Source organism: Semicossyphus pulcher, unplaced genomic scaffold, assembly GCF_022749685.1.
Source record: "Semicossyphus pulcher isolate SPU_LCO1_2020_fin unplaced genomic scaffold, fSemPul1.0.p SCAF_4, whole genome shotgun sequence".
NCBI classification, from domain to species: Eukaryota; Metazoa; Chordata; class Actinopteri; order Labriformes; family Labridae; genus Semicossyphus; species Semicossyphus pulcher.
The window spans coordinates 24,541,263-24,566,449 of NW_027211715.1; the positions used below are offsets into that span (position 1 = coordinate 24,541,263).

General features: G+C 39.2%; 1 protein-coding gene across 3 annotated transcripts; it reads right to left on the bottom strand.

The window, feature by feature from the left end:
- Positions 1-633: 633 nt before the first annotated feature.
- Positions 634-21,741, bottom strand: dazap1 (DAZ associated protein 1). Of its 3 annotated transcripts, none has more exons than XM_069679945.1 (12): positions 21,635-21,741; positions 20,399-20,439; positions 17,727-17,893; positions 17,114-17,179; positions 15,853-15,957; positions 15,572-15,620; positions 11,244-11,326; positions 8,031-8,178; positions 7,797-7,829; positions 6,649-6,801; positions 5,897-6,061; positions 634-1,497 (listed from the first exon to the last, which is right to left on the bottom strand). In XM_069679945.1, exons 1-12 carry the CDS (start codon positions 21,664-21,666, stop codon positions 1,325-1,327), a joined length of 1,215 nt encoding a protein of 404 aa, XP_069536046.1. In that variant the 5' UTR covers positions 21,667-21,741; the 3' UTR covers positions 634-1,324. The 3 variants fall into 3 exon arrangements, with proteins under 3 accessions (XP_069536046.1, XP_069536045.1, XP_069536044.1); XM_069679944.1 differs by having other exon boundaries at positions 6,649-6,798; positions 15,853-15,960; XM_069679943.1 differs by having other exon boundaries at positions 15,853-15,960.
- Positions 21,742-25,187: the final 3,446 nt, after the last annotated feature.

Consider the following 25,187-nt stretch of genomic DNA (forward strand, 5'->3'; position numbering starts at 1 on the left):
TTGTGGTACTTTGTGGAAATATCAAACCCTATTAATAAAAATAATTTATTTTATTTTTTTTCTTAAAACATTCAGACTGATTATTTTTATTTAAGCTACTTTGAACCTTTTAAGTAGACCTCAGAAAGGATACTAATGACTGCTTTTGTTTTAAAGCTGTGGCTAATGATCATTATTTTCATTATGAAATAGTTTAAAGATTTATATAAGCTTGAATATAGCTTAAATGATATATCAATTGTGAGGCATGTTGCCTATATAGCCTAATTGTCCATCAATAGGTATAGGCCTTTTTCACAGTGGACATTTTTACATCCAACAGGAGGAAAAGCGCAGGTGTTTATAATAGCATCAATGATGGCTGTATTCCATTTAGCTGCTTCAGTTTCATGGTCTTAGTTGTGTGCATGCTGACTGCCTGCCATGGCCTTTTCAGACACCTGAATATAACAGACCCATTGTTAAAGTTATTATTAACACCTGTGCTTTTCCTCCTGTTGGATGTAAAAATGTCCGCTGTGAAATAAGCCCATATCAACCAATTCAGTTATACTTTCCAGGTCTTTTTAACAAAACACCAAAAGACACCCAAAACCAAATACAAACATCTGGGACAAGAGCTGTATCCTTAAAACATTTATTTTTGTAATAATTTGTCCTTTTTTTCTTTTTGCGCAAGTGCAAAAAATGCACCCAAAAGAGCCACCTGAGGGAAGTCTACATCTTTAAATAAAAAAACAAGCAAAGTGTACATTTATAGTACAAAATTCTCTTTTTAAAAAATTGCACAGTTTGTGTATAATATATATATTCATAATCTCCATTTTAAACAAACTTTAAAGGCTCAGAAAGTAAACAAAATTCACCAAATGAAAAATAAAAACATTTTTCCCTAGAATTTAAAGCTGAGGAAAACTTGAGACCCTGTTTTCATTTGTGTCCACCATAAATATACATATTTATATGCAAGTCTCTTTACATATAGTCTCTGTGCTAGTGTTTGACCAGACAATCAAAATTATTGCAAAGTAGTTTAGTTCTACTATAAAACATGGGGTGGGGGGGTGGAGGATAAAAGCTTCTTTCTGCTGAATGTTCCTTAAGTTATGCAAAAAAAACCTGGGTTTCTTTTCACCCTTTTGAATTTACTGGAATCCCTGCTTTCACAAACGTTTCTGTTTCACAAACTCTGTGCATTAAACATTCCCATAGAACAATCCAGAACTCCAGTTTTGCTTTTTAGCGAGAACACACATTTTCCCTGACTTCTTTTTTTTGTTTTTGTTTTTGAACTTTACATAGCAGCCTTGCCCAGAGGTGGCGGTCAGCGTCGATACGGGTGGAAGCCCTGTACGTTGTGGTTTTGCCCTCTGCCGAACGCAGTGGCGGCAGACTGAGGGGCGGCGGCGGGCTGTGCTGTCGGGGCCCCGTACGAGGCCGTCGGCTGGCTGGGGTCTGCGAAGCTGTGGCCGAAGGCTGTCAGGTCCTGCCCGTACCCTGAGAGGGAAGAGAGCGTGACAAGAGAGCAGGACAGAGAGGAGAGGATTTTAATGTCCGGGTCACCAGAGGGTGTTCAGGGAGAAGCCTTACTGCTTTAAAAGCCACACGTTTAAGATCTTAATTATTCTAATGTAAAGGAAAAATCCACCAAATTACCCCTACACTATACAATTTATCTCCATTATTATTATCTTCTTTTACATGAATATACTGCAGTTCAGTCATAACAAATATTATCACAATTATTACCATTTTGCTTCAGGATGTATTTTTTTAATTCAGGCTTTATCACCAGCCAAAATACTCGCGAATTTTTGCAAATAAGATTTTTTAAATAGACTTTTAATAGGCAATTAAAAAAAAAACAATTTGTTACTCAATTACATTTTAACTAGCTATAAAAAAACATAAAAAATATATAAATAAGGATCATAAAAAAATATTTTTATTTTCTTTTTGTCTCTTAAGGACCCTGGTAGTAGTGTACACACACAGATAAACTGTGACACACCAAATGGGCCAATAAAATTAAATGGGCTAATGAAATGTTAATTTCTCATAGTAGGATCTTAATCAGATTTCTAAGGTTTATTGGTGGATTTTTCCTCATATTCTGTATTCCTTCAATGAGCCCTTCAATGTTTACATTTATGTGTAATAATGTTTAGAGACATGAGTAACAATTTCAGGTAAATTTAATGATCACTTCAAGCAGGCTTCATTGAGGAAAACAATCTCTCTAATCAGTGCAACACGCACAATGTTCTTCTGTTCAGACACTGGATGGCACCATCTCCCTGCAAACAGACGAGGGAAACAAAGTGGCATCCAGGGAAGGAAACTAATCTGCCTAAATGGCTGGTGTAACACAAAATTAAGAGGCCACTGTCCAAGCCAAAGGTAGAAAAAAATACCAGGTGGTTTGCTACCAAATGCCTGGTAGAACAAAAAACGCTCCAAGCTGCATTTTTCCAGCTTCTTGTAAATGTCTGGTTACTCTTCCCCCCTGGTTACATCCAGTTAGGACAAATTTTTCTAAATGTCTTCACAAAACTCTGAAGAGGAGAACATTATAAATAACTGGCATGGAGAGATAGAAAGACAGAAAGAAAGAAGGGGCAAAGTTAGAAAGACAATATATTTCTTTTGGGGTTCTCAATGAACGGAGCAATAACAGAAAATCTGAAGAACAGGGTCCCAACAGGACCGCCGGACAGAAGAGTCTGAAAGAAATTTACTGGTATCACATCCTCCTTTAAATCTTCTTTCCTTCCTCACCCCTTTAGCTATAATGTGGAGACAGTACATGGGGGGGAAACAACGGGTGAATGGACTGCTGATGCATAGAGACAACTGAACCGTGAACACATTTCTGACAATTAGATCATCCTTTTATCATCAGCAAAGCAATGCAGACAGAGAGAGAGGACAGAGAAGGAGGACATGGTTAGTCTTGGTATAGTAAAGCTACAGCCGCTGAGGGGTTTGGCATGCTAAGAGCTCCCAATGCCAAATTTTAATGTAAATTTCTTTCAAATCCACTCAGCTGTGAGACAGTTGATGGCTGTGTTTTACTATGCAAGAGCACACGCAGTCATTTGTATGTACATGCAAAATGTACATGCAAAATATGACAGACAGAGCAAAAGAAAAGAGGAAAAGAACCAGGTTGCAGCTCTATAACACTACAGTACTGAACAAATGCTACTTTTGTGTTTGGAGAAGACAATGCTGGCACCTACCTGCACTATATCCTCCCTGCTCATCCTGACCATAACTGTGAGAAGGACGCGTTGGTCCGTAGGCAGAGGGGTCCTGAGGGTAGTTACCCAAGCCTATCAGGGAGATGAGGAGACCAGGTTGACTGAACCCAGATACTACTGGCCGACTACTTCACAAAGTCCCCCCCTTACTGAGAGCTGTACATTTATACTCATTACTGCGTCTGCACTACGCTCGGAGAGGCATCACTGCTCAGCTTCATCTGGAAGTCAAAACAAGATGGAGTGTGAGTGTGTGAGCTATCTGCCAGCGCTCCTGACTTTTAACCATGCCAGCCTGGTCCCATTACATTTTGTGAAATGTGCATAAAATGCTGAGACGCAAGAAACGTGACAAGAAAATATTACAAAAAGGAAGCAACTAGAAACAGGAACTAACGCACCACACCGGCGGCTTTTCATGTTGTCCATAAAGACTTAAGACTTTTGAAAAGAAAAAAATATATACACTCCTATATTGATTATTTATCCTGTATTCATGCCCTTATTATTTATGATCACCTAAGATTGTTTGATTGTTTTACACTAAAAAGTATTAAAAAAAAGATTAGTGTCCAAACTGCACTGCAATAATCATGAGTTTCTTAACAACAGTGAAGTTATTAAAGCATGTTTTTAAGCAGATTTTGTTATATCTAGGAAAATATCAAGGATGCAATTTGTTTTGGCTGGGATGATGCTGACTTTAGGTTACTTGTGTAAATAAGTAGCAGCATAAATAAACAGGCCTTAGAGAGCTCTGCTGTGTTGGGTCATTCAAGGACATTTCAATATGTCAAAAACGCCAGTAAAGCACTCCTGTCTTAAAAACTCAATAAATAAAACAAACACGGGCATTCCTCAGGGGACAAGGTTTAGTTTCCTGCAAAAAAATAAGTTGCTCTAAAGAAATCAATTCTCAAATTTCCGATGTCAGTGTCTTTAAGGCACAAAGAAGAAGACTTTTGTCCCTGTGAGGTGGGATCTAGTTTGATCTTAACTTCAGCCAAATTAGTTAAACTCCGACTCCAGGTAAGCCAGACCTGCTTTATTTTGTTCAACCACACCATTCACTACAAGTCAAATCCAGTTCCTGTTCTCAAAACCAACATTAGAAGTTTTTCTGCTCATTTCACAAAAACCTTGCGAGACTGCTTTTATTGATTATTTATTAAATAGGACCACTGGACTAAATACCTGAACAGGCAGCGGACTGAATGTAAAAAGCTGGATGGAAGATAAGCACAAGCAGGAAACACTGAACAAGATGGGCACCTGTCATGACTGACAGCGATCACATGGTTGGTTTAAATGTGGATCCAGCAGTGTGAAGCAGCTGTAAGCCAAGTCAGAGGAAAAATACCAGCCAGTGAAAAAAACCGAATGTAGCTTCAGAATGAACATCTGACTCTTATCTGCCTGTGTGCTTGTGTGACTGAATGAGGGAATGTTGAATGAAGACCAAGCTTGTTCCTTTTCCTCGGAGGCTGGTTAGTTTTCACTGTATCTCAGGATTCATTTTGGTTTAGAGCTGAAAAGATGCAGCCTTCATTTCCGGTCTCAGCACGATCTGAAACTCTTAATCCAGCATGCGTTTACAGAACATCCCTGGAGGAGCTACTCCCTAAACGTTTTAAATCACAGACATTAATAAAGCACATAATTTTCACTGAATTGACACTAGAGCAGCTTCATAAAAAAATATCTGTTTTATCAAGTCCCTCTAAGCTGACTGAAATCTGGCCAAGAATTTAGCAGCTCTGTAGAGATCCAGGAGGAATAATTATCCTGGCTGAATGCAGTCCCAAGGTATTATTAGACTAAACTAACAATCCAGCTCAAACACTACAGATGTATCTACGAGAAGTAAAACCTGCAGACGTATTAGTCAAAAAATGACGTGCCTGGTGCTCTTACTCATACCTGCATGTATCTAAGGGGCAAGGTTAACATTTAGCAGACAGGCATGCAAAGCCCCATAGTGACAAATTGATGGCACATATTCTACATTTCTGTTAGGTAACTTGGCGGACATGCCTAATATCAGAAATAAGATTTCTATCGTCATGCTGGTGGTCTCCTATGGCGACCGTGCCAAGACCAGGAAAAGAAGCCAGCAAAGTCATCAACAGGGAGGAAGAGGAGGAGGTGTAGGAGGGAGTAATTCAAAAAGGCAGGAATATTTGAACCACGTCAAATGTATAGTACAGTTAATCAGGAGAAAGTTGCACTCCATTGAAAATAAAAATAAAATGAAAATGCAAAATAAAGAAAACATTGCAAGGCAGGATGATCTAATTCAAACCTACCAACACCTACCAATCTTTAACCAATCCCCAGCCCCGCTGGAACACACAGAAATGACTGCTGGAGACTCCTGGATATGGTGACACTTGAGCATCTTCAGGGCAGAGCCAGAGGGTATGCAAGAAGCATGTATGCATGTGTAGCTGTTCAAGCTAAATGGTTCCAAGAGCAAGCTCCTGCTTGTCTAAGGGCTGTAGATGTGCACTTTAATGAGCTGAATTTGCATCCAATAAAATATCCAGGGAGATGGGCTGGGCCGAGGAGTGAAGAAAATTAAATGGGAGAGAAAAAGGGGCAGCAAACTGCTTGATGCACAATGCATTTCTTACCATACTGGCTATAAGGGAAGTCAGGCTGCCCAGTGGGAGCTTTGCTCAAGTCCTGAGTTGGTGTGGTGGCGGGGGCAAAGCCCAAAGGTGCAGTTCCTGGAGTGGTGGGCGGAGGAGGGACCTGTGGAGCATACTGGTCTGCTTGGGGTGTGCCGAAACTGTAACCTGTCGGACAACAAGATAATTAGATCATTTCCAGGTTTATTACAGATAGTGAAGCAGCACAAAGCCCCAGTGTTTGTGTCCCTGAATAAAATCAAAATCTCTTCCACAAGTAGTCTTTAATTCAAGTCTTCGGTCAAACAGTGAATGTAGAAACAGGTAAAATTCCACCACAGGCTCTTTAACATCACTTCATGAAATGCTGTGTATCTGTGAGTGGTGCTGTTCATCTCTGATAAGGTGGGGGTTCCTCCCTGACCGCAGCGACAGCTCTGAGGTTCAATAAACACATTTTACAAAACAATTTTAGCCTAAAAACGTACTGCCTTGAGGAGCTCGGGCCTTTTAGTGACCTGACAGTGAAGCACTCTGAAGAACAAAACTATGAGAATCAATTGAATAGTTTTTTTACACAGAAATAAAGTTTTAACGCAACTGACTATCAGTGACCTTTGTACCAGTTTACAAAAACTCCTCATCTACACCTTCTGTACGATGTTACCTTTACATATGCTGTATTATCTGTCAGCACCTGTGTGTTGTTTTGACATTACTAAAGTGTAATGAGCGAGTGTATCAGTATTACTGACCAAACTGAGGTGCTGTGCTGTAGCCCTGCTGAGGGTAGCCCTGAGGTGCAGCAAAGCTGCCCGCCGGGGTCGTGACCAGGAATGCGTTGAAAGGTGACGGAGGTTGTGTGGGTGTTCCTCGACTTGCTGTCAACGGTGGTCCATACCCACCTGCTCCAACACAGAAAATACGTTTTAATAGAAATGTTTATACATAACTTTACTTAAAGGTCTTACGTTAGTTAATGTGAATGAATTAAATGCACAATATGTAATTTCTGCTTGTAGGGGTCTCCCGTTCAAATGATAACAAAAGACGAAGCTTGATGACATCGTGAAGTAAGCAGGGATCATGGGAGTTGAATATCTATCTGATGTGATCGGGGAAGAAATATTGTTCACATTAAAGTTATATTCACATGAAATTAAATTACATCTGTTAGCATCAGTTACAAAACTACACTCTCAGCTGATCACCTGGTGTTTTCAATATTTCCCTACAAAACAGTCGCTCAAATGAAACTAATCCGTTACCTTGATTAAACTATAGAATTTATTTGGGTCTCAACATTATAGGAAACGTTTGGACAAGGTAACTACACAACAACGTCTACCACATAGGTCTAGTTGTTTTTAGACATTTTAATGTGGAAATGTTACATGATACCTTTTAATAAACAAGCAATCATTCACATTATGAAAAGAATCAACTGTATCTGAAATGCATGTGCTTGAACAGACATTAATGTGATGTATAAATGCTTTTACAGAACAAAATGTGAAGCTGAATGAAACTGAAGGGCCGACACTGCAGTGAGCGTTGCAGGTTGACCCGGAGGTGGTGATATGAAACCGAGCCTGACCAATAGCAGGGGGAGGCTGGAGTCTATTCAAGGCTGCCATCTGTCCCAAGCAGCAAATTATCAGCAGCCTCAGCCATTATGAATCAGTGATAACGCGTGCTGTTAACTGTCATCCGCTTATTGGCCACACAGAGTGCAAGCCCATTTCTGTGACACAAGCACGTCAAGATTACACAGCAAAGACACTAAATCTATCTGCTATTTGATCAGTTCAGTTATGCAACACACAGAAAACAAATAATTCACTAAAATGGAAAGAAAGGATATTTTCTGTGCTGTCAAGAGGAGAGGAGATAAAACACCTACCTATGGGTTGGCCGGTAGTCGACACCCACACTCCTTCAGAAAAAGAGAAAAAAAACATTAAACTGTTGCCTGAAGAATAAAATGTTCACAGAATCCAGCTTAACATCAAACTGACCCACATGCTGCAGGTTAATGTTGAAGCAGCAGGTTTAACACATTTAAACAGTTCCTACTACATGTTCCTCTGAGCAGCGAGCCTCTCTCTGTCCTGCTCTGGGACCCGTTCCCACTCACCCTGTGGCCCATAAGGCTGTTGCCAGCCCTGGGCAGGCTGTGCTGTCCAACCATTAGCTGCACTCAAGATGCCCCTGGGTGCCCACTGACCAGGGCCGAGCTGGCCAGGAGCTTTGCTGTCACGAGGTTCGGCTTTCTTCACTTCCACCTGGACAAAAGGACAAGGAGGACACATTTGGCAACACCAGTCTACGGTCCATGAAGTCCCTCACCTAAAGACCTGTCCTACCTCTGATTACTTTATCTCAACATTTTGGGCCGGTCTGAAATCTTCCACTTTATGTTTATTAGAATAATGAGGGCTTGTTGTTACGTTATTATCACTATTACTGTGTAGCCAGGAGAGCTGGACAACTATGTGTCTCAGGTACTAATTGTTCAACTGGGAATGTTACAGTAAACAAACTCGCACTGCAAAGACAGTGAAATCTCTTTTAAAGGCTTTATCTCTGGAGAAAATGTACCTGAGAAACATAGATTTATATCTTTGTCGAATGAGTTGCCCTATTTATGATAAAGGCGTCTAATGAAGGTCATGACTTACCTTTCTCCAGCTTATAAAGAATCTCATCTTATTGTATTTGGAATAAGTTTTAGGGGGAATGTGGATGTAGAGAGAACTTTGTATCTCGTGTCTAACAGAATATAGAAGGTAAACATGCAGATTGTAAAAATAAACAGTCTTTTCAGTCAATTTTTTATTGAATCTTCATACTGTGTCAAAGGTAAGAAAAATTTTAAACTAAGTACATGAGACTGATACACTTCGACCCCTCCCCCCCCAATATAATGTCAAATTACTGCAAACTTAAACCTCAACTGTTTCATAGAGTGAAAGTCCTTTTTTAAATATATTTCTATTATAATAATAAAGTGCGTTTGTGTTTGGAAATTAATGCCTGAGAGTGTCAATCCACTCAGGGACAAATCACTTGATTAAGACTTTTACATTCAGTTTATTCAGTCAAATATAAACGTATCGCCCCACAAACAAAACTTCCTGTAACTAGGCAAAGCTACCAGCAGTTAACCAGAGCAGAGAAACAGGCTGAGACTAAGGGGGAGCCAACCAGAAATAGACTGAGGGGTTGAGTTATTGGGGTCACCTTGCAGGAGGAAAACGAATCACAAATTCCTTCCCGCTTTAAGGTGTTGCCACCTTCCCCAGCCTCCCCTCTTCCTTCTCTGTCGACCTAATTACATGCACATGTTTCCGGCAGTGGCCCCGCCGCCGCCGGCAGCTACCTGAGCACTTTCTCCCGTGGGCATCACAGCTACGAGTGATGGATACCACGACTTCTGTACAGTCCCCAACAGCAGAACTGGGATTTGTTCCACAGTTTGATGTGCTCCAATTTCTAATTTTGTAACGCATATCTCCCAGCGTCCCTCAAGTCCCGGCGTAAGGTAATGTCAAGTCAAGAACAATGGATTAAGTCGAGCGGTGATTCCTGCTGGAAACCAGGGCAAAGTCAAGGGGGGCGGCTACCACCAAAGAGTTTACAGGGTGGGCTTAATCATTTAAATAATCTATTTAATGAAAGAATCAGTGACGTTTTCAAACGATGTCTTGTGTTGCTCTTAAATATCATTGATTGATATTAGAAAATACAGTCCGTCTTTGTGGCTCTCCTTTTGGAGAAAAATGAGTTGGCACACAATGAAACGGCGCGACATAATTTATCGTTTGTTTTAAATAAACAGAGGAGGGACGCCCAAAAGTCAGAGTTAAAGGTGCCGACCTTTATGTCCCGAGTTCAACTCCAACCAGGGACATAATTAAATATAAATACGTCTATGGTTATAAAAGCACGACAGGCCATAAAAAACATTTTTTTTTAATCCCCATGAATTCACGAAGAGTGTGCCGCCTCATCAAGACACAAATTAGTGTCGTGATTAAATATCAAAAACACACAAAAAGGTCTCTGTGTGTCCATTATCACCAACTGACCTTCAAATATTTAAATCCCCTCTGCAGCCATGTAAAGCTGAATGATAGAAACAGGATAAACGTGATGACATGATGCGATACCACCGGGTGGATTTAACAACGCTGTGTTTGACTTTGATGAATTTCTTGCGCCAACAAATCATTACTGTCACCATTGAGGACATAAATGAGAGCGTCTCTCCTCTGGTATCTCTGCAGAGAGCTTTAAAAGCTGCTAATTACAAAGTGTCTATTGGGGAAAAGGGGGTTGTTAATGAATTAGAGCTCTAAAAGTGCCTTTAAAACCCAAGTGTCAGGACCAATCCTGGCCAGATATGTATCAAGTAGTCCTTTAATTTACTCGTTTTTAATGGTTAGTTTTACTCAGCTGAATGTGCCAGGTGCTAGGTGTCTGCCACGTGTAACAGAACAATGCAGCTCATGCCAGAGGGTTAGGAGGTGTGCTTAAATATAACACTATAGTGGATTTATTGTGTTTTCCCGGATGGACAGCTTACCTGACACTATCTGAAGTGTCTTTGCACAGTAAACCCCAGCCATCTGGTACACCCACTGAGTAAAAACAAACACTACGAAGTGACATGCAAATATTATTGTGAGACTCAAGTCTCATCCTGAGCAGCGTTTCAGAGAGAACTGCCGTTTGTTCTTCAGAGAGCTGACAGACACAGTATGGAGATTCTTCAGCTGAGGTCACTGAGTTGAGCTTTTTCTTTAAGTTTTCAAAAAGAAAAAAAAACATGTTGACATGTAAGTGACCTGCCAACAAAATATCAGAAAACAAAAGAAACAGAACTGATGGGACCAATCCTTTAGGTGATAGAGATTCTGTGAAATTCATTCAAATTTGAAGATTTTATTTTTTGCTTTATTGTCTTTTAAATATCAAAAACAGACCCAACCATGTAACTTCAATATTGTGAGTACAATCTACCGGAGTGCACTTCTGACATCCTAAAGGAGTGGTCAATTTAAACAAAGCCTTGGGCGACAATCAAACTGTAATATTACAGCATACATGAAGGATCATTTAGTCTCAGCCATAAAGTGTAGGTTAGTTTGTGTTTAGAGCAAGTCATATTAATGACATTAAGATTAGTGCATTAATTAAGTGGCCTGATCATTTTAAGAGGTGATGTTTTGGTGTTTGATGCTGCAGTCTTTGAGAATGGAGCTCTAACTATTAAAGCTCTCTCTCTCACTCCGTCGCCCAAGCCTCCGTTTGATCTTAAGGGTAAAATAAAACTACAACTACACACTTTTTTGCCCATGATGTCGTGAAAATGCATGTTGACAGCCTGGTCCACTGATTGTTCGGCCTCGAAAGTAATAAATCCAAAACCTAGCCAACGACCAAGAGTGAATCAAGGTAGCAGGGGGGTTGTGACAACACAAGATGAAGAACAGTATTGGGCTTCAGCAGAGTGAGGATCCGTCAAGACTGAGCAAGAGGCTCCTGGGGTTCGGATGATGTCGCAGACTCGGAGAACAACACAAATCCAAGACTAAAGCCTGGGGGATTGAAGGAAACTTTTCTCTTTACTGTGCAGTGAAAAAATTTAGTGAAGATAACAACACAGGACTGCTTAACTGCTAAACATGACGACTGATGAGTGCATTTGATTGCATGTGAAATGTCACATAGAAAAGCTCAATTAAGTGCATCTTCCACCCCCTAACATTGATATACGCCAATCAAACCAACATTTCATTTTGTTACTTTATGCCGTTTCATCCAAACCCCACCTTGATCTGTCCCTTGGTATATTGCTGTGGAGCACACACTCGCAGCAGCCATTGTTAATGCATCACAAAAATATGGAGAAACACAAACTGTAGAATGCCTAAAGCTTTCTCCAAGCTTTCCCAAATTCAGTGTTTTACTTTGAGTCAGCCGGGATAAGCCTACAATGGACAATTAAAATATTGCTGACAACAGTAACACAAAGATATAGGCCAGAACTGGTTTCTTAAAGTGGGAAGCAGTGATTTGGATCGAGACTTTTCATGGGAGGTTTACAAAGTTCATCAACAACAGTCCAGAGTCTACAGACTTTCATCCCCGCCAACCGGTCTGCAAACTTTTTATTCTAACTTTAACTAGAAGAACTTTTTAGAGCGAGCGCTGAGCTGCAGTGATCTACTTCCAATCTGATTCACTTTCCGCTGTGGCAGAACTGGGTTGTGCACACATCTCCACCCTGGGACCTAACCTGGATCCAATTAAACATCCTCAGAGACCAAAGAGATTTTAGAGACCTCTAGTACCCTGCCAAGCGTTCCCAAGCCTCATGATCTATCACTATTAATAACATCTGTCAATGACCCGTCCTTAATCCTAATTCAAAACCAGGTTGACACATTTAACGTCTTGGTCACATACGAGTAAAACATTTTAAAACTTGTCACCAAAAATCAACAAAAAAAAAGTTGGATGGCTAATTATCAGACTACTGATGAAGAGTATCATCAACTTTGGGTTTTGGGCTGTTTTGAAGAAAACCCTGACACCTGAAAAATTTACTATGAACTCTGGGAAACCATAACTTTTCATAATTTTCAGACATTTTGTACAACAAATAATTCATTTAATAACCATAAAAATAATTGGTAGAATAACAGACACTGAAATGATTGCAAGTTGCAGCCCTAATTGTGTATCATGATGTTTTTGTTCTTTTGTTTGTTTTTGATTTGTTTAGAACATTTCTTTTTACATTAAAGAATATGACATAATATTACATTATATAATTACTAATGTTGCTTTTTGTGAGTCATGAAGCATCATTGCTGTTCATTTAATTGGTTATACTTTTTGTTTACACATTTTCTTTTAAGTACTTACATCTTTTCAATATTAGTTCTTCAAATTCTACTCTAATGCTAAAGCAAACTTTCTGATTAAAGTATTTAATTCTTGTCCAACATAAACCGAGCATGTCTTTTATAGCATATCTTTCTTCACATATTCAAGCTTCACATATTGATGCAACTTTGTACACACCCCATTTTGCCCAAGTCATAAATTTCGGTGTTTTACATTTGGCCTGTACCTCTGTGCTACCAGTTAATGCACAGTAACCTAAAGGAGAAAAGACAAATCTTAAGAGACACCGTTAATCACATTCAAACCATTCACAAGGAGAAGGGGGACAGAAGAAAGAAAAATAGAAAGGGCTTACTTACAAAAATACTTAACTTTCTACATATGGGAAAACACATACTATACCAATTAAGAAACATGTATCAGTTAGGACTTAATCAAGGTAAAGAAAACTTAATCCAGTGTCCAAAGTCTAAAAGTTTTAGTAAAAGGAACTAGTTATACTATTAAAGATTATGTTATGGTTGTTACTGGTGCAACACATCATGTTAAATTCCAATGACAAACTATTCTGGGTGTTTCCCAACAGAGAATGAGTGGGGGGGTCTGAAGAAGAGCAGCAATGCATGTTGTGGGTCAGTGGCCGCTGCATCATTGCTATGTAGGACAACTGCAGATGAAACAGCTGTGACTGTAAGTCAGCGGGCAGAGTCTGACACCAACACTGCCGGTGGCGTGGGGTCTGATTCCCTGTGAGGCCATCCATGCTATAAGTGTCAGCGACCGTAATTAACTCACGATACATTTATGATTAAGAGGATTAAACCATCTGAGATTTAAAGGTCTGTCATTTCTAATGTGAGGAAATAGGTTAGAGATTTTTGAAATAAGCAATGGAAGTTTTTTTAGATCCATTGTTCTTGTGATAACAAAATAATATTCACCTTCAGCCTTGTGGCTGAAAGCAGCCTCCCCCCTTAGAAACTCAAACTGTGCTCAATATGCCAGTTGCATGTTGTGATGAAGTACTGTATTTTTTGGAGCACCTACTTTCCTGCAACCTGCCTTCTCTCCTGAAGTTAGTGATTTACTTTGCCTTAAAAAAAAACTCTCCAATGATGAATAACTTTCAAGAAAAGTAAAGTTTTATGGTCCGCTCTCCTTAAAATAAGATAGCGGTGTTGTATTGCATCCCTAGTTCTGTAATAAAGGTTACATCTTTTCATCTTTGTTGGTTTACAAGCTTTAACTTCTTAGTTAAACTACCTTTGAGATATTAATCAATTTTTTTTACATATATTTATATATTTATATATATTTAAGCACCAAAAATCTCACAGAAAATTTAAGGTTTTGGAAAAAATGTGACACATTTTTACATGTTTTTATGAAATTTACTAAAGAAATCTGCAGTCCCACTTAATTCAACCTGCAGTAACTAATTGGATGTTTTATAGCATCATGATTACATTTGTGAAAACTGAATGCAGCAGCAGCTAATGCTATCATTTTTTTTATACGATGGATTTTTCCTTTTGACATTACGTTCAAATATTTCCAGGTCTGTCCTGAAACAATAGTCTGGTTTCCATATGAACATTAGAACAGGTTTTTCTTTCTGTAATTATTCCTCCTGTTCAGACTGGCCACTGAGAGACCTCTCCTTAATGTGATTCTAGTGCGAGAGATGAGTTAGTTACAGTCAAAAACTTCCTCAGACTGCTGATGCCTCATACTCTCCCCTCATCTCTTACACAAGAACAGGGCAATATGAATAGGAGGAATGATTACACAACGCAAAAACGCTTTAAATGTTCAAATGAGCACATATAAGAAAACTGAATCATTTCAACACATCTGATTGAAGAAGACGTAAATTTAGAAATTCTTACGAAATCTCAGATCTTAATGTTTCGCTGAGCTGTTTCAATCATGTAAATCTTTCTCAGAGGTTTCATAACATTTATAACAAGCTCTCTGTGTGCAATTAGTGGAGATAGCTCATTTAGATGAAGCAATTATAATCAATCCAACAAAAAGATATATTGTAAACGCAGGGACCTTTGTCCTACTTCCACCCCTGTGAGGTCGAAACTGCTCTGTGGTTTAACCAGTGTTCTTATCTTAAGGCTTACTCTAAGGTGGCCTTTCTCTTAGCTCTACTGAAAAGTGCCTGAAGAACACTTTTTTCCCTGGAAATAAATTTATTTAACTGAGTAGAAATCTGTCCGTGAAAAAGACTCGTGTAGTCACACAAGGTCATTAAGGACACTGCATCAGTCCTAATCAGAGCCTGCCATTTCGGAAACAACTGTCACATTTGAGCACAGGACAAAGGCTGAGACATGGTTTTAACTACTACTGTATCATGTTGGCAAATTACATGTAACATTGAATAAATTTAGCACTATGACATAGACTGAAGGTACCACCATAATTGTCTGTTCAAGGTTTTATATACTTCACAGGAGAGCAGCGTGTTCTGCATCACACTAAGCGTTTCATTCCACCTTGAGACACGTCATGTTATTTCCTCCATATGATGAACGCTGTGCTGACTTTAGGGTTTATTTAACATGCTTTTGTGTTTTACTGTGCGTCTTTACCAAACACATAATTCCTGTTATGGGTGACAGTTTTTAAATTTAATTGAATATCTGGGGAGGAATAGGCTTTTTTTCTCTTTGGGCCAGAATAGTTTGTCATGAGATTTAAGATGGTAAGGTATGGAGAGGGGAGAGAAAAAACGGGATCAGCTTTTACCTCGGGGCCTCTGCTTCTCCGCATCATAGATCATTACCACCTCTGTGACCTTGAATGGGACAAAGGGAAACAGTGGCTCCATTTAGAAAACCAGACAGGGTCCCTTTCTTAGTCCAATTAAATATTCTGCCTCAATATGATCAAAGAATAATTAATTGTCCAAAACCCAATCAATTTAGAATTTTCGAATTATATTATTGACCCTGTTCAATGTCAAATCCATTCAAGCATTCTTAATGACGATATGAACTGACTTGTATTATGCGCTTGGCAATACTTACCACTCCGAATCTATTGAAATAGTCCCTGAGTTCAGGCTCGCCGCAGTTATGGGGGATTCCACCTACAAATATCTTCTTTGATTTATTGCTATCGGCTTTGCTGCCCTTCTGAAAGAAAACAGGGAGTGTATGGATTTCAATGTCTGTTAAAGGATCACTCTGGGAAGGGGCCAGTTAGCCATCATCTATTCAGACAGTGCAGAAGAAATTAGGTTCTCCTCTTGCCCTGGGGTATAATTCTTAACATGTCATGTCAATGCAAACACTAGTCTCCACAGATCAGAGAGCACGGCTTCCTCCACTTACTCTCAACCACTAAGCATTTCATGTGCACTGCACTCACGCTGTTAGGGCTAGAGGCTGCTTACGACAAATGTGATTTCTAACAATTACATCTTCTGCTTTGTAAGGAAAACATTCAGGAGAAGCTACATGACTTAAAAGTCAGTTAAAGGGGCCGAGAGCTCCTGGCTTACCATGCATGCTTGCAGCAAATATGTGACTTATAAAAATGTTTCATTGACAGAAAAAGCGATAACAAAGCCTTTGCTTCCCAAAGGGACAAAATGTCTCTATAATAGATCTGCAGTGGCTTGATAGCATTGTTGATCGACCCACAAATTACCCAAGTTGGTGCAGAGATTTCTGCCTTTCAAAAAATTCACTGCTGAAAGCAATTTTCTGCAGCACACCAGCTCACTCGTCTCAAAAGCTACTTGTTTTTTCTCAGTTTCATTCAATGAGAGAGAGTTAAAAGAACAGATTTCTGCAGAAAATAACAATAAGAAATAACAATAAGAAGAAAAAATACTCTTAGTCAGGACAACTTTTCTAAATTCTAAAATATAATGCAAAATAATATATATTTAGCATGGGTCTAAAGCCCTATTAAGTAATGACTTATATTAAACCTGGGACATTTTGACCTCATTGTGTGTCAATAAGTCAGCCCAGTGTGAGCTGTACAACATATCTGCTGATATTGTTGCAGCCCCTTGATCACTAATAGGTGCTTCTGTGTTTTATCAAAACCCCAGACTAATTTCAACAATTCTCAAAGGTATGAGGGCTGCACACTGTGAAGATTTAAAAAAGGGAGGGGGAAAGAAATCTGAAATTTAGGTCAAAGTCGGTGTGTTTTTATAAATGAAGCTCCAGGTCCAACCTCGGGAGGAGCTGACGGAGCGACTGACAGCATGAGTCCTATTCCTGCACAAACACCTAGCCTAGCCTCCCCCAGTAGAAATCAGATTCCTCTTACCCAGCCCTCCTTGGTTCGAGACTTTTCAGGCTGCATTCCTCTGGGAGTGCATGGCTTCGGGTCAATCTGACAGCAATAAAGAGAGAGAGAAAAAAAACGTTTGACATTGCTCCAAATAAAAGGCACCTTCAAATGTTCTTCTTCAGTGAATCCATTACACTATATTGGCTAACCTCCCACAACGGTGCAACATATGTACTGACACACATTAATTTGAATATGTAGCCAATAAAATTTTATGCCCTTCTCCACCTCAGTTAACAGAAAAGAGGAGGCAGTATGTCATTCACAGGACGCTGCCTGTAAGGAAACATTAATGCGGTGGTGAAAACCAGATTAACAGTCATCTCTGTGAAATTCGGGTTTAACTGCCAATTTCGCTCGTTTGTCTTTGAACAGGTAAGTCTTGTTGGGCATACAAATGCCAAAAATCTGCATCATCTGTACTACTGTCTGCCAGCAGGTACAACCAAAAACCAAACTGTACTTCTCCTTGAAAAACTCCTTTGTATGATGAAACACAGGATGAGGCTTTTCACATTGTTCACACAAAATGCAGGCAGATTACTTGAGCTGATGTGACTATCTGCTCCTTTGATTTTAAAATACTCACATTTCTTCCATCAAGATTGTGCGGCTTTGTCTCCAGCACCGTCCGTACACAATTGGGGTCTTTGAATTTGACAAAGCCGAAGCCTCGCGACTGATTTGTGGTTTTGTCCTTCATGATGACACAATCTACTACTTCCCCGTACTGTGAGAAGTAGTTTCTCAGTGTCTCTGAGAAAAGAAACAAAGAAATAACATAACAGCGCTGCTTTAAAAGAATGAGCACAGAACCACATAGCAATGCTGCAAATGTGATATTATAATCCCAGATATAACTCAGCTCTGTTTACCTCCAGAACACAAAGAAGTGTAACCAATGTTTATACAACTCGAGCTTTCATCATGATAAATGATGCTAAGAAAATAACTTCAGCAGTTCAACCTGCACTGAAACTGTCTGGGGGCACAAGCACCAAACCAAAATAAAACTACACAGGGAAAACTACTACTACTACTAAGTTATTTAGTGACCTTGATTTTCTCTTCTGGCAGAATACTGGTTATTCTATATAAGAACGTAAAACAATGCAGTCACATTCAAGTCGCATATCAACACTCCTAAAGAGCAAACAAAGCACTGACCCACCGTCATGTTTCACTGCACCAAATATACACCCTACTACTGTTAACGCCCGCACACGCCCACAGGAGCAAGGAGTGCAAGTTTGAACAAATGAGGACTTACTTTTGAGCGAGTTATCATAATTGCTTTTCTCATTGCTGGGAAATCCTGAGTCATTGCCACAGAAACAAACTCAGAGTTACAGAGTTGTGGTTCAGATCTCAATGTTAACAGAGCTGTTAACACAGGCAAGCCCTTGTGCAGCGTTACACAATAAGCAACTGAGCAAGAAAAAGGCCTGTAGACAAACCAGGCCATCTCCGGGCAGGTCTGATGATTATATAGTATATGCACACACCTGATGTACACTGTATAAAGTAAACCAATACTATGGTTATTAGGGTTGTCACTTTTCTCAGCTTTGAATATATTAACATGCATGTTAGCAGCAAATTCAGTGTGGATATCCCGAATTAGGTCTTATAAGAGCAGCATTTGCCAATTTAGACCTGAGGTATATGCTAATATTCTCATTTTGGAAGCATTATTTGGACATGTGTTAAGCACATTTGGAATATTTGTCTAAATTGGGGTTTTAACCACAGTTTTTGACACACCACCTCTTACCTGTTTATGGTCAGATCTGTGTGTTTTAAACAGACACGCAAAAAGTTTGCAAGTCTGGGGTTAAACAGAGTAAATACGACTGCATGCAAACTAGAAATTAAGTGGAATATTCATTTTCATTAGCCATGCTTCATGGGAATATTTTATTTTTCTGAATAATAATAATAAAACCAGAATATGAAGTGCATGTTAACGTACTGTTTGACTATTGAGACTTATGGCAAGACAAAATGTTGCCCCAGAAGTGCCACAGCACTAAAACACAATGTGGAGATAGGGCTGGCTGTACAAGACTACCACACCAGTGACCTCATGAAAGCAGGTGGATTCGATAGTCCTGGTGAACCTGCATCTGCTATTTCTCATCATCTCCAACTCCTGCAGTTGCCATTGTGTTTCCAAAAGTGCTGCTGCAGGCTACTGTGAGTCAACTCTGTGTTGTATTTGACGTTTTTTTTTTTTTAGATGTACGCATATTAGGCACACTAATTATAAAATGCATAAAAGTGAGAGGGTAGCAAAAATCACAATGTCATAATCCAAACACAAGAAAACTGCATCAATAACGCGGAACTGTGGCCATAAGTACACTCTTACTACACTGTCTGAAAGACACTTGATGGGATATTTGCATGAATGCAGTGCAAACTACAGAATCAGAAAATGCACAGCACAGCAGCACCAATGGGTTATTTTTCCTGCAGGACTACAGCATTGCATTGTGACAAATTTCTACTATTGTCCACTTAATACTAATATCATCAATACTGTGTTGAGATATTTTAAACATATGTGTCAGTGCTGTTGCTATTGTCCACGCAATATCCAATCAATACATCAGTATAATGATACAGATACACTTGATATTAACAAAGATTATATAGTTATTATATTCAGTATGCAATATTTTATTACAGTTTAATACTAATTTATTGGTACCAATATGACAACTTATTTTTTATTACCAAACCTAACACGACCATGCTTTTGATACCTCATGCTTGTAAACATCTTATTCCACAAAGATTGTTTCTATTTTACAAAATAAAAGCGTCTGAAATCTTAGTATCTAATGGTGTCAAACACAGCTGTGTGAGCACAGTATAATTTAAAACAAAACAATTATTTATATCAGGCAAGATCTGATAAAAGAATAAAGAAGCAATCCTATCTCCATCTGTTACACCATCACAGCCATCTCATTATTGTACTGTCAGAGAGCATATTACACAGCCTTTTAATTATTCTATGACAGAAAGCACTAACTGTTACTGCATAAATGTGTTATACTGATATCAAGACAGAAGTTAACACAATAGGATATATATATTTTAAAACACTGCCTGACTCAACATCGTATTTCAGGGCTACATAAGACCCAAAAGCCATACCATACAGCTACATCAGTGCTAGACAAATTCCAGTTAATAAAAAAACACCTTATACATTAGGTTCATAAGCATTCAAACGTTACAAATGTAACTTACCTTGTGTAGTACTCCAGTCCAATCCACCCACAAAAAGTTTCCTGAAAACAGTAGATACATTATCATTAAATCAACCATTCATCATGATAAACTGTTTCACAAGCATCATGACAAAGTCACACAGCAGACATGATATCAACCATGCAGAAAAACTGCCTGTCTACAGGCCTAAAGACAGAAAACACAGATGTATTGCTGGAGAAGATTGCAGGCACAGTTTCAGATGCATAACAACGCTACAGCTGACTAAACAGCCAAGTACACAGATATTACACAACATGAGGCAACGCTAATACCAAAGCTGGTGCAGCTTAGGGAGATATAGACACAGCTCCAGATAAAATCTCTTGTTTTATGTGACTCATGTTAAGGTCCAGTCTTGACCGTGGATGTCACTTTGTTCATCTGAACACTGAATGCAATGGCCTCGACAATATCGGGCTTTTTATGATCCTCCTGCCATGTAAGTTACCCCGGGACAGAGCCATAGTGTTTAGCAAGCTAACACAACACTCAGCTGACAAACTGACTCCAGAAGCAGCAGCATTCACTGTCTACCCCCGGTTCCATCATCCACCACTAAAACTCAGAGTATATTCCTGTCAGAGAGAAGCGGAGGAGAGGAGGAGAGAGGCTGCTCGGCTCCACGCACGCGGACCGGTGAGCTCGGATGCTGGTTGATAAACTGGAAGTTTAACGGCTGTTTAAAGGCGCACTACTGTCAAACCAGCTGATGGGTTTAATAATGTTAGATTGAGCAGCGTAACGCTGCTGTGAGAAGAGTGGAGGTATAGTTCGGACGAGGATGCTCCATCCTCCAGCAGTGCCCGCTAAATGTCCTCGCTCTGGTGAAGTCTGAAGAGGAGACTTTCGCTTCGCTGGCAAGCGTTAGCTAAGCTAGCTCCGCTGCTCTGAGCTAACTAAGAACAGCACTGAAATAAGTAACTACACTTCAACCATTTCTTTGACAAGCCAAGTGGCAGCACTTCAGACAAACGTGGCGTATTTCACCGGAAGCATTAATAGTAACAACTGAGCTACTTTGATGATTACTTTCACTTTTTGGCCGTCTTTCCTCAGGCTAGCGATCTCGCTAAGTTAGTAATGCTAGCTTAGCTTGCTAGCTAGCGTTAGCTGTCAAATGACAGTTGACAAGACAGCACGCGCACTACAAGTCTCAATGCAGTTTACAGTTTCATGCGTTCGCGGTGGAAGGCTTTATTAAATTGATCTTACCCGACTTCATCTCCGACTAAGTTGTTGTTCATTTCTGAGGCTAAAGCGGGGGGCTGTGGGAGCTGTGACCGGCTTATTGCTTCAGTGCTGCCCCTCTCAGACTGAGAGCGGAGGAAGGTCACTCCGCTTTTTGGTTCAAACTGTTCTGCGCAATGACGACGCTGCAGGGGGGCAGCGGCCTTTAAAGGGACATTACACCCAACCAGCCCGCACTCTCTCTCCACTATTTTTATCTTTCCCAGAGGGGCAGCTAAATGCTCTAAACCCAGGGGTCTTTTTATTACGCACTTTAATTTGGCAGTCTTACCATGGAATTGTTTTAATAAGGAAAGCCTAGTCAAGAGGCAGTGCTAACAACAACAAATGATAGCTAAAAAATCATGAAAACAGGAAAACATAAAAAGCAGACAGCTCTCTATTAAGACAGAATACAAAGATATACAAAGTGTGGCCTGATGAAGTAAATGTTTTTAGTAAAACCAATAATTTTCTTCCTGTTGAAAGAATTATATAGGAAAGAAGGTTTCATTATGTTTTAATCATAATTTAAACCAGCTTTATCAAAAACATGAGACCTTTTGCAACTTATTCCAAGGAGCATAAAACACATTTTTTGTCCAACTACAGTTTAAACATGAGATGAGGCTAAATTTCTATAGGTGCTGTTTTATTTTTAAGTAGACTTTACTTAGGCTTTTGATACTGTTGATAACAATATTATAAATTAATGTATAATAGTTGTGGATGTTTCTAATAGTGGATTATTTTTCTGACCATGCAGTGCCTTGGTTTGGTTTGTTAATTTACTCACAGAACACTAAGCAGTTAGAGGGTGTTACCTCAGAGGTTCTAAAAGTCCAAAATGGTGTCCCACATGTTTGCTTCTGGGCCCATTACCATTTATGATGCACATACATGCACATTTCATATCTATGCTGATGACATTGTCATTTACTGCTTTGCATCTATTCCTGCAGCTTACAATAAAGTTTAAGGTATTAAATGGATTTTACTGCAGAAAAAAGTCTTCCTCTACTTCCGTGGAACAATAACTAGTGGAGTCAACCTGATCCCTCTGAGCTGATCACGTGACATCCACCATTTGGCTGAGTAAATAAAACAACACACAAGTAAAGTGGCAAGCATTTAACAGTGACATTTAAATCGTGAACCATAGGCGACAGAGGTGACACATAATGTAACTAAATAACACCTTTCCGGTAGAATACCCATCAATTTCCTGTTAAAAATAGCCCGTGAAGACATGAGCGACTGAAGTCTAAATGTTAAACTGTTCCTCATGTTAACAAGCCACTGCTGCACAGTAGTGTGCATGGGTCGAGAACCTAATATTTTTCTACAAAAGATTTTTTTTTATCAAGAAATCCAGAAACACGGAACAAACAAAAACGGTGAAATAATGTGTAAATTGAATTTTACGTTTCCATAACAACAAATGAAATCCTCTTCTTTACTTGAGTATTCTCATGTTATGCTAGCTCACCCTCAAAGGAAAATATAGCACTGTTTATTGAGCAGCATTTATATCACAGCTATAGTAAGAGAGTTTACAAAACATAAGATCAGTTCATAAAAAATTAAACTGTCCAAAATCATTTTAAAAAGTAGTTAAAATTCGATCCAACAACAATACCACCAAATTATTACTGATTTATTTACTTAGTTTAGTTTAGTTTATTTAACGTGGTGCCGTGCACAACACAACTGTTGGGCCATCGTTAGCTAAACAGCTAATTTACATCTGGGCAGGAAGATCTAAAAAATTAAACCACATTACAACCCAAATAATTAAAAACAATACAAATGAACACATTTGACAAACAGTGTATGATATAAAAACATTACAAAGCTACCTTTCCTTCTCTCCATGTTGGAGGACGGTTCCATACAAAGGTTAAAATCAGTGATCACATGACTGGTTTGCCCTAAGCCATGTTTCAAGTTTTGTTTTAAAAACTTAGTTTGTAATTTTTTTTATACATATTGTCCTCTTTTTTCAAGTTATTATTTGCTTCTACAATGACGCTATTTTCCCATGGGGGATCATAAAGTTACACGTTACATTTCCATGAACAAAAAAGCAGATTATTACAAGAACACAGTACACTGCAGAGGGGAACTTACATTGTGTTCGAAAAACAGACTTTTCAAATTCTGAATAGTTTCACATCCTATCACTCATGTTTAATTCAATAAACGCCTCTGAACTTCCTGAAGGTCCAACAATACCTGCATTCAACTCATGTCAGATTAAGTGAAAAACTGTTGTGCCAGATGAGGAAAGACATTCACGTCAGCCTCTACAGGTACAAAGAAGTCCATATCAGCAACCATAGCCGAGAATCGACTATATTCAGCTCTCTTTTCTACTCTGTAATACTCTCCGTTTACATCTTTCTGTCTACCTGTCTTTCTATCATGATTGAGGCATATGCAAACTTAAATAGTGGACATACTTCATGCATTCATTGTAGAACTAATTAACAATCAAAATAAGACAACACAGGAATTGACCGAACGTACTGTTCACTATTCTTCTGTGTTGCAGTTATTCTGCACCTCTGCAATTAAGCAGTTATTCTAATGAGATCATTACAGCTTTATCACCAATACATGAAACAGCCTATTGTTTAAAGAAAATGATGTGGGACTACTTAACATCCTCCAGACTATTCACTGTCTTTGCATTATTTGTTCTATTTGCATGAGATCATGAATAATATCGAACATTACTGTTACCACTTCATGCTTTTTATCAGAGTTAGCTTTAAGCTAATTCTCATCTGACGGCCACAATTATGACATATATGCACAGTGACAGAACAGCACGACATAAACAAGACTAACAGGACACATAATACACAATTACAACAGTGCAATCACACAAACCTATTGTGTCAGCAAGGACGTGTTATCCTTGTTTTTAATTCGTCTATTTGTTTACAAAGCAAAGCCACAAAAGGAGAGTTACAGAGCTGAGTAGTTGTTTCAGTGAAAATGGAGCAGATATTTGGTCCTTAAATGTCACACAGGAACTGCTTTCTAATCATCTGATCTGGATTAGGGCTTTAATTCAATGCAGATACTGAGGTATTAAACCTACAGGCACTTATATAACACTAAAGTCTGGTGCGAGCATTATGGAAGTCATTTATGCATCATTCATCTGAGACAATTGTCATTAGACCATAAAGCCACTCACTGTTACATGCCAGGAACTATTTCTCCAGCTTTAGCTCCATTGGCTGTGAGGGGAAAAAACACAGCACCCTCTTCCTGTTGTGTGCTGCACAGCAACCCAGCAGACCCATACACAGTGAGGGGAATGCACCAACATGAGAACCATTAGAACATATACAGAATATATTTAAAGGTTCAGTCTGTCACACAAACTGTGTCGATGACTGGCTTATGACAGCTGTTAGCTACAAGTCTGCTGGGTTTGGTATGACAGGATGAGCACAGGTTACTTTTAAGGGCTCATGTCGTACTACGCCGAAGTACTACCTTTAAAGAAATGTCTCACACTTAA

Excerpts from the sequence above, each read along its gene's own strand:
- dazap1 (XM_069679943.1), bottom strand. The coding sequence starts at position 21,666 with ATGAACAACAACTTAGTCGGAGATGAAGTCGG. Across the intron at positions 11,327-15,571 it reads GGAGAAGCAGAGGCCCCGAG|GTTTTGGATTTATTACTTTC; the intron begins GTAAAAGCTGAT and ends GTCGTTGGCTAG. Across the intron at positions 1,498-5,896 it reads CTTCCCTTATAGCCAGTATG|GGTACGGGCAGGACCTGACA; the intron begins GTAAGAAATGCA and ends CTTCCCTCTCAG.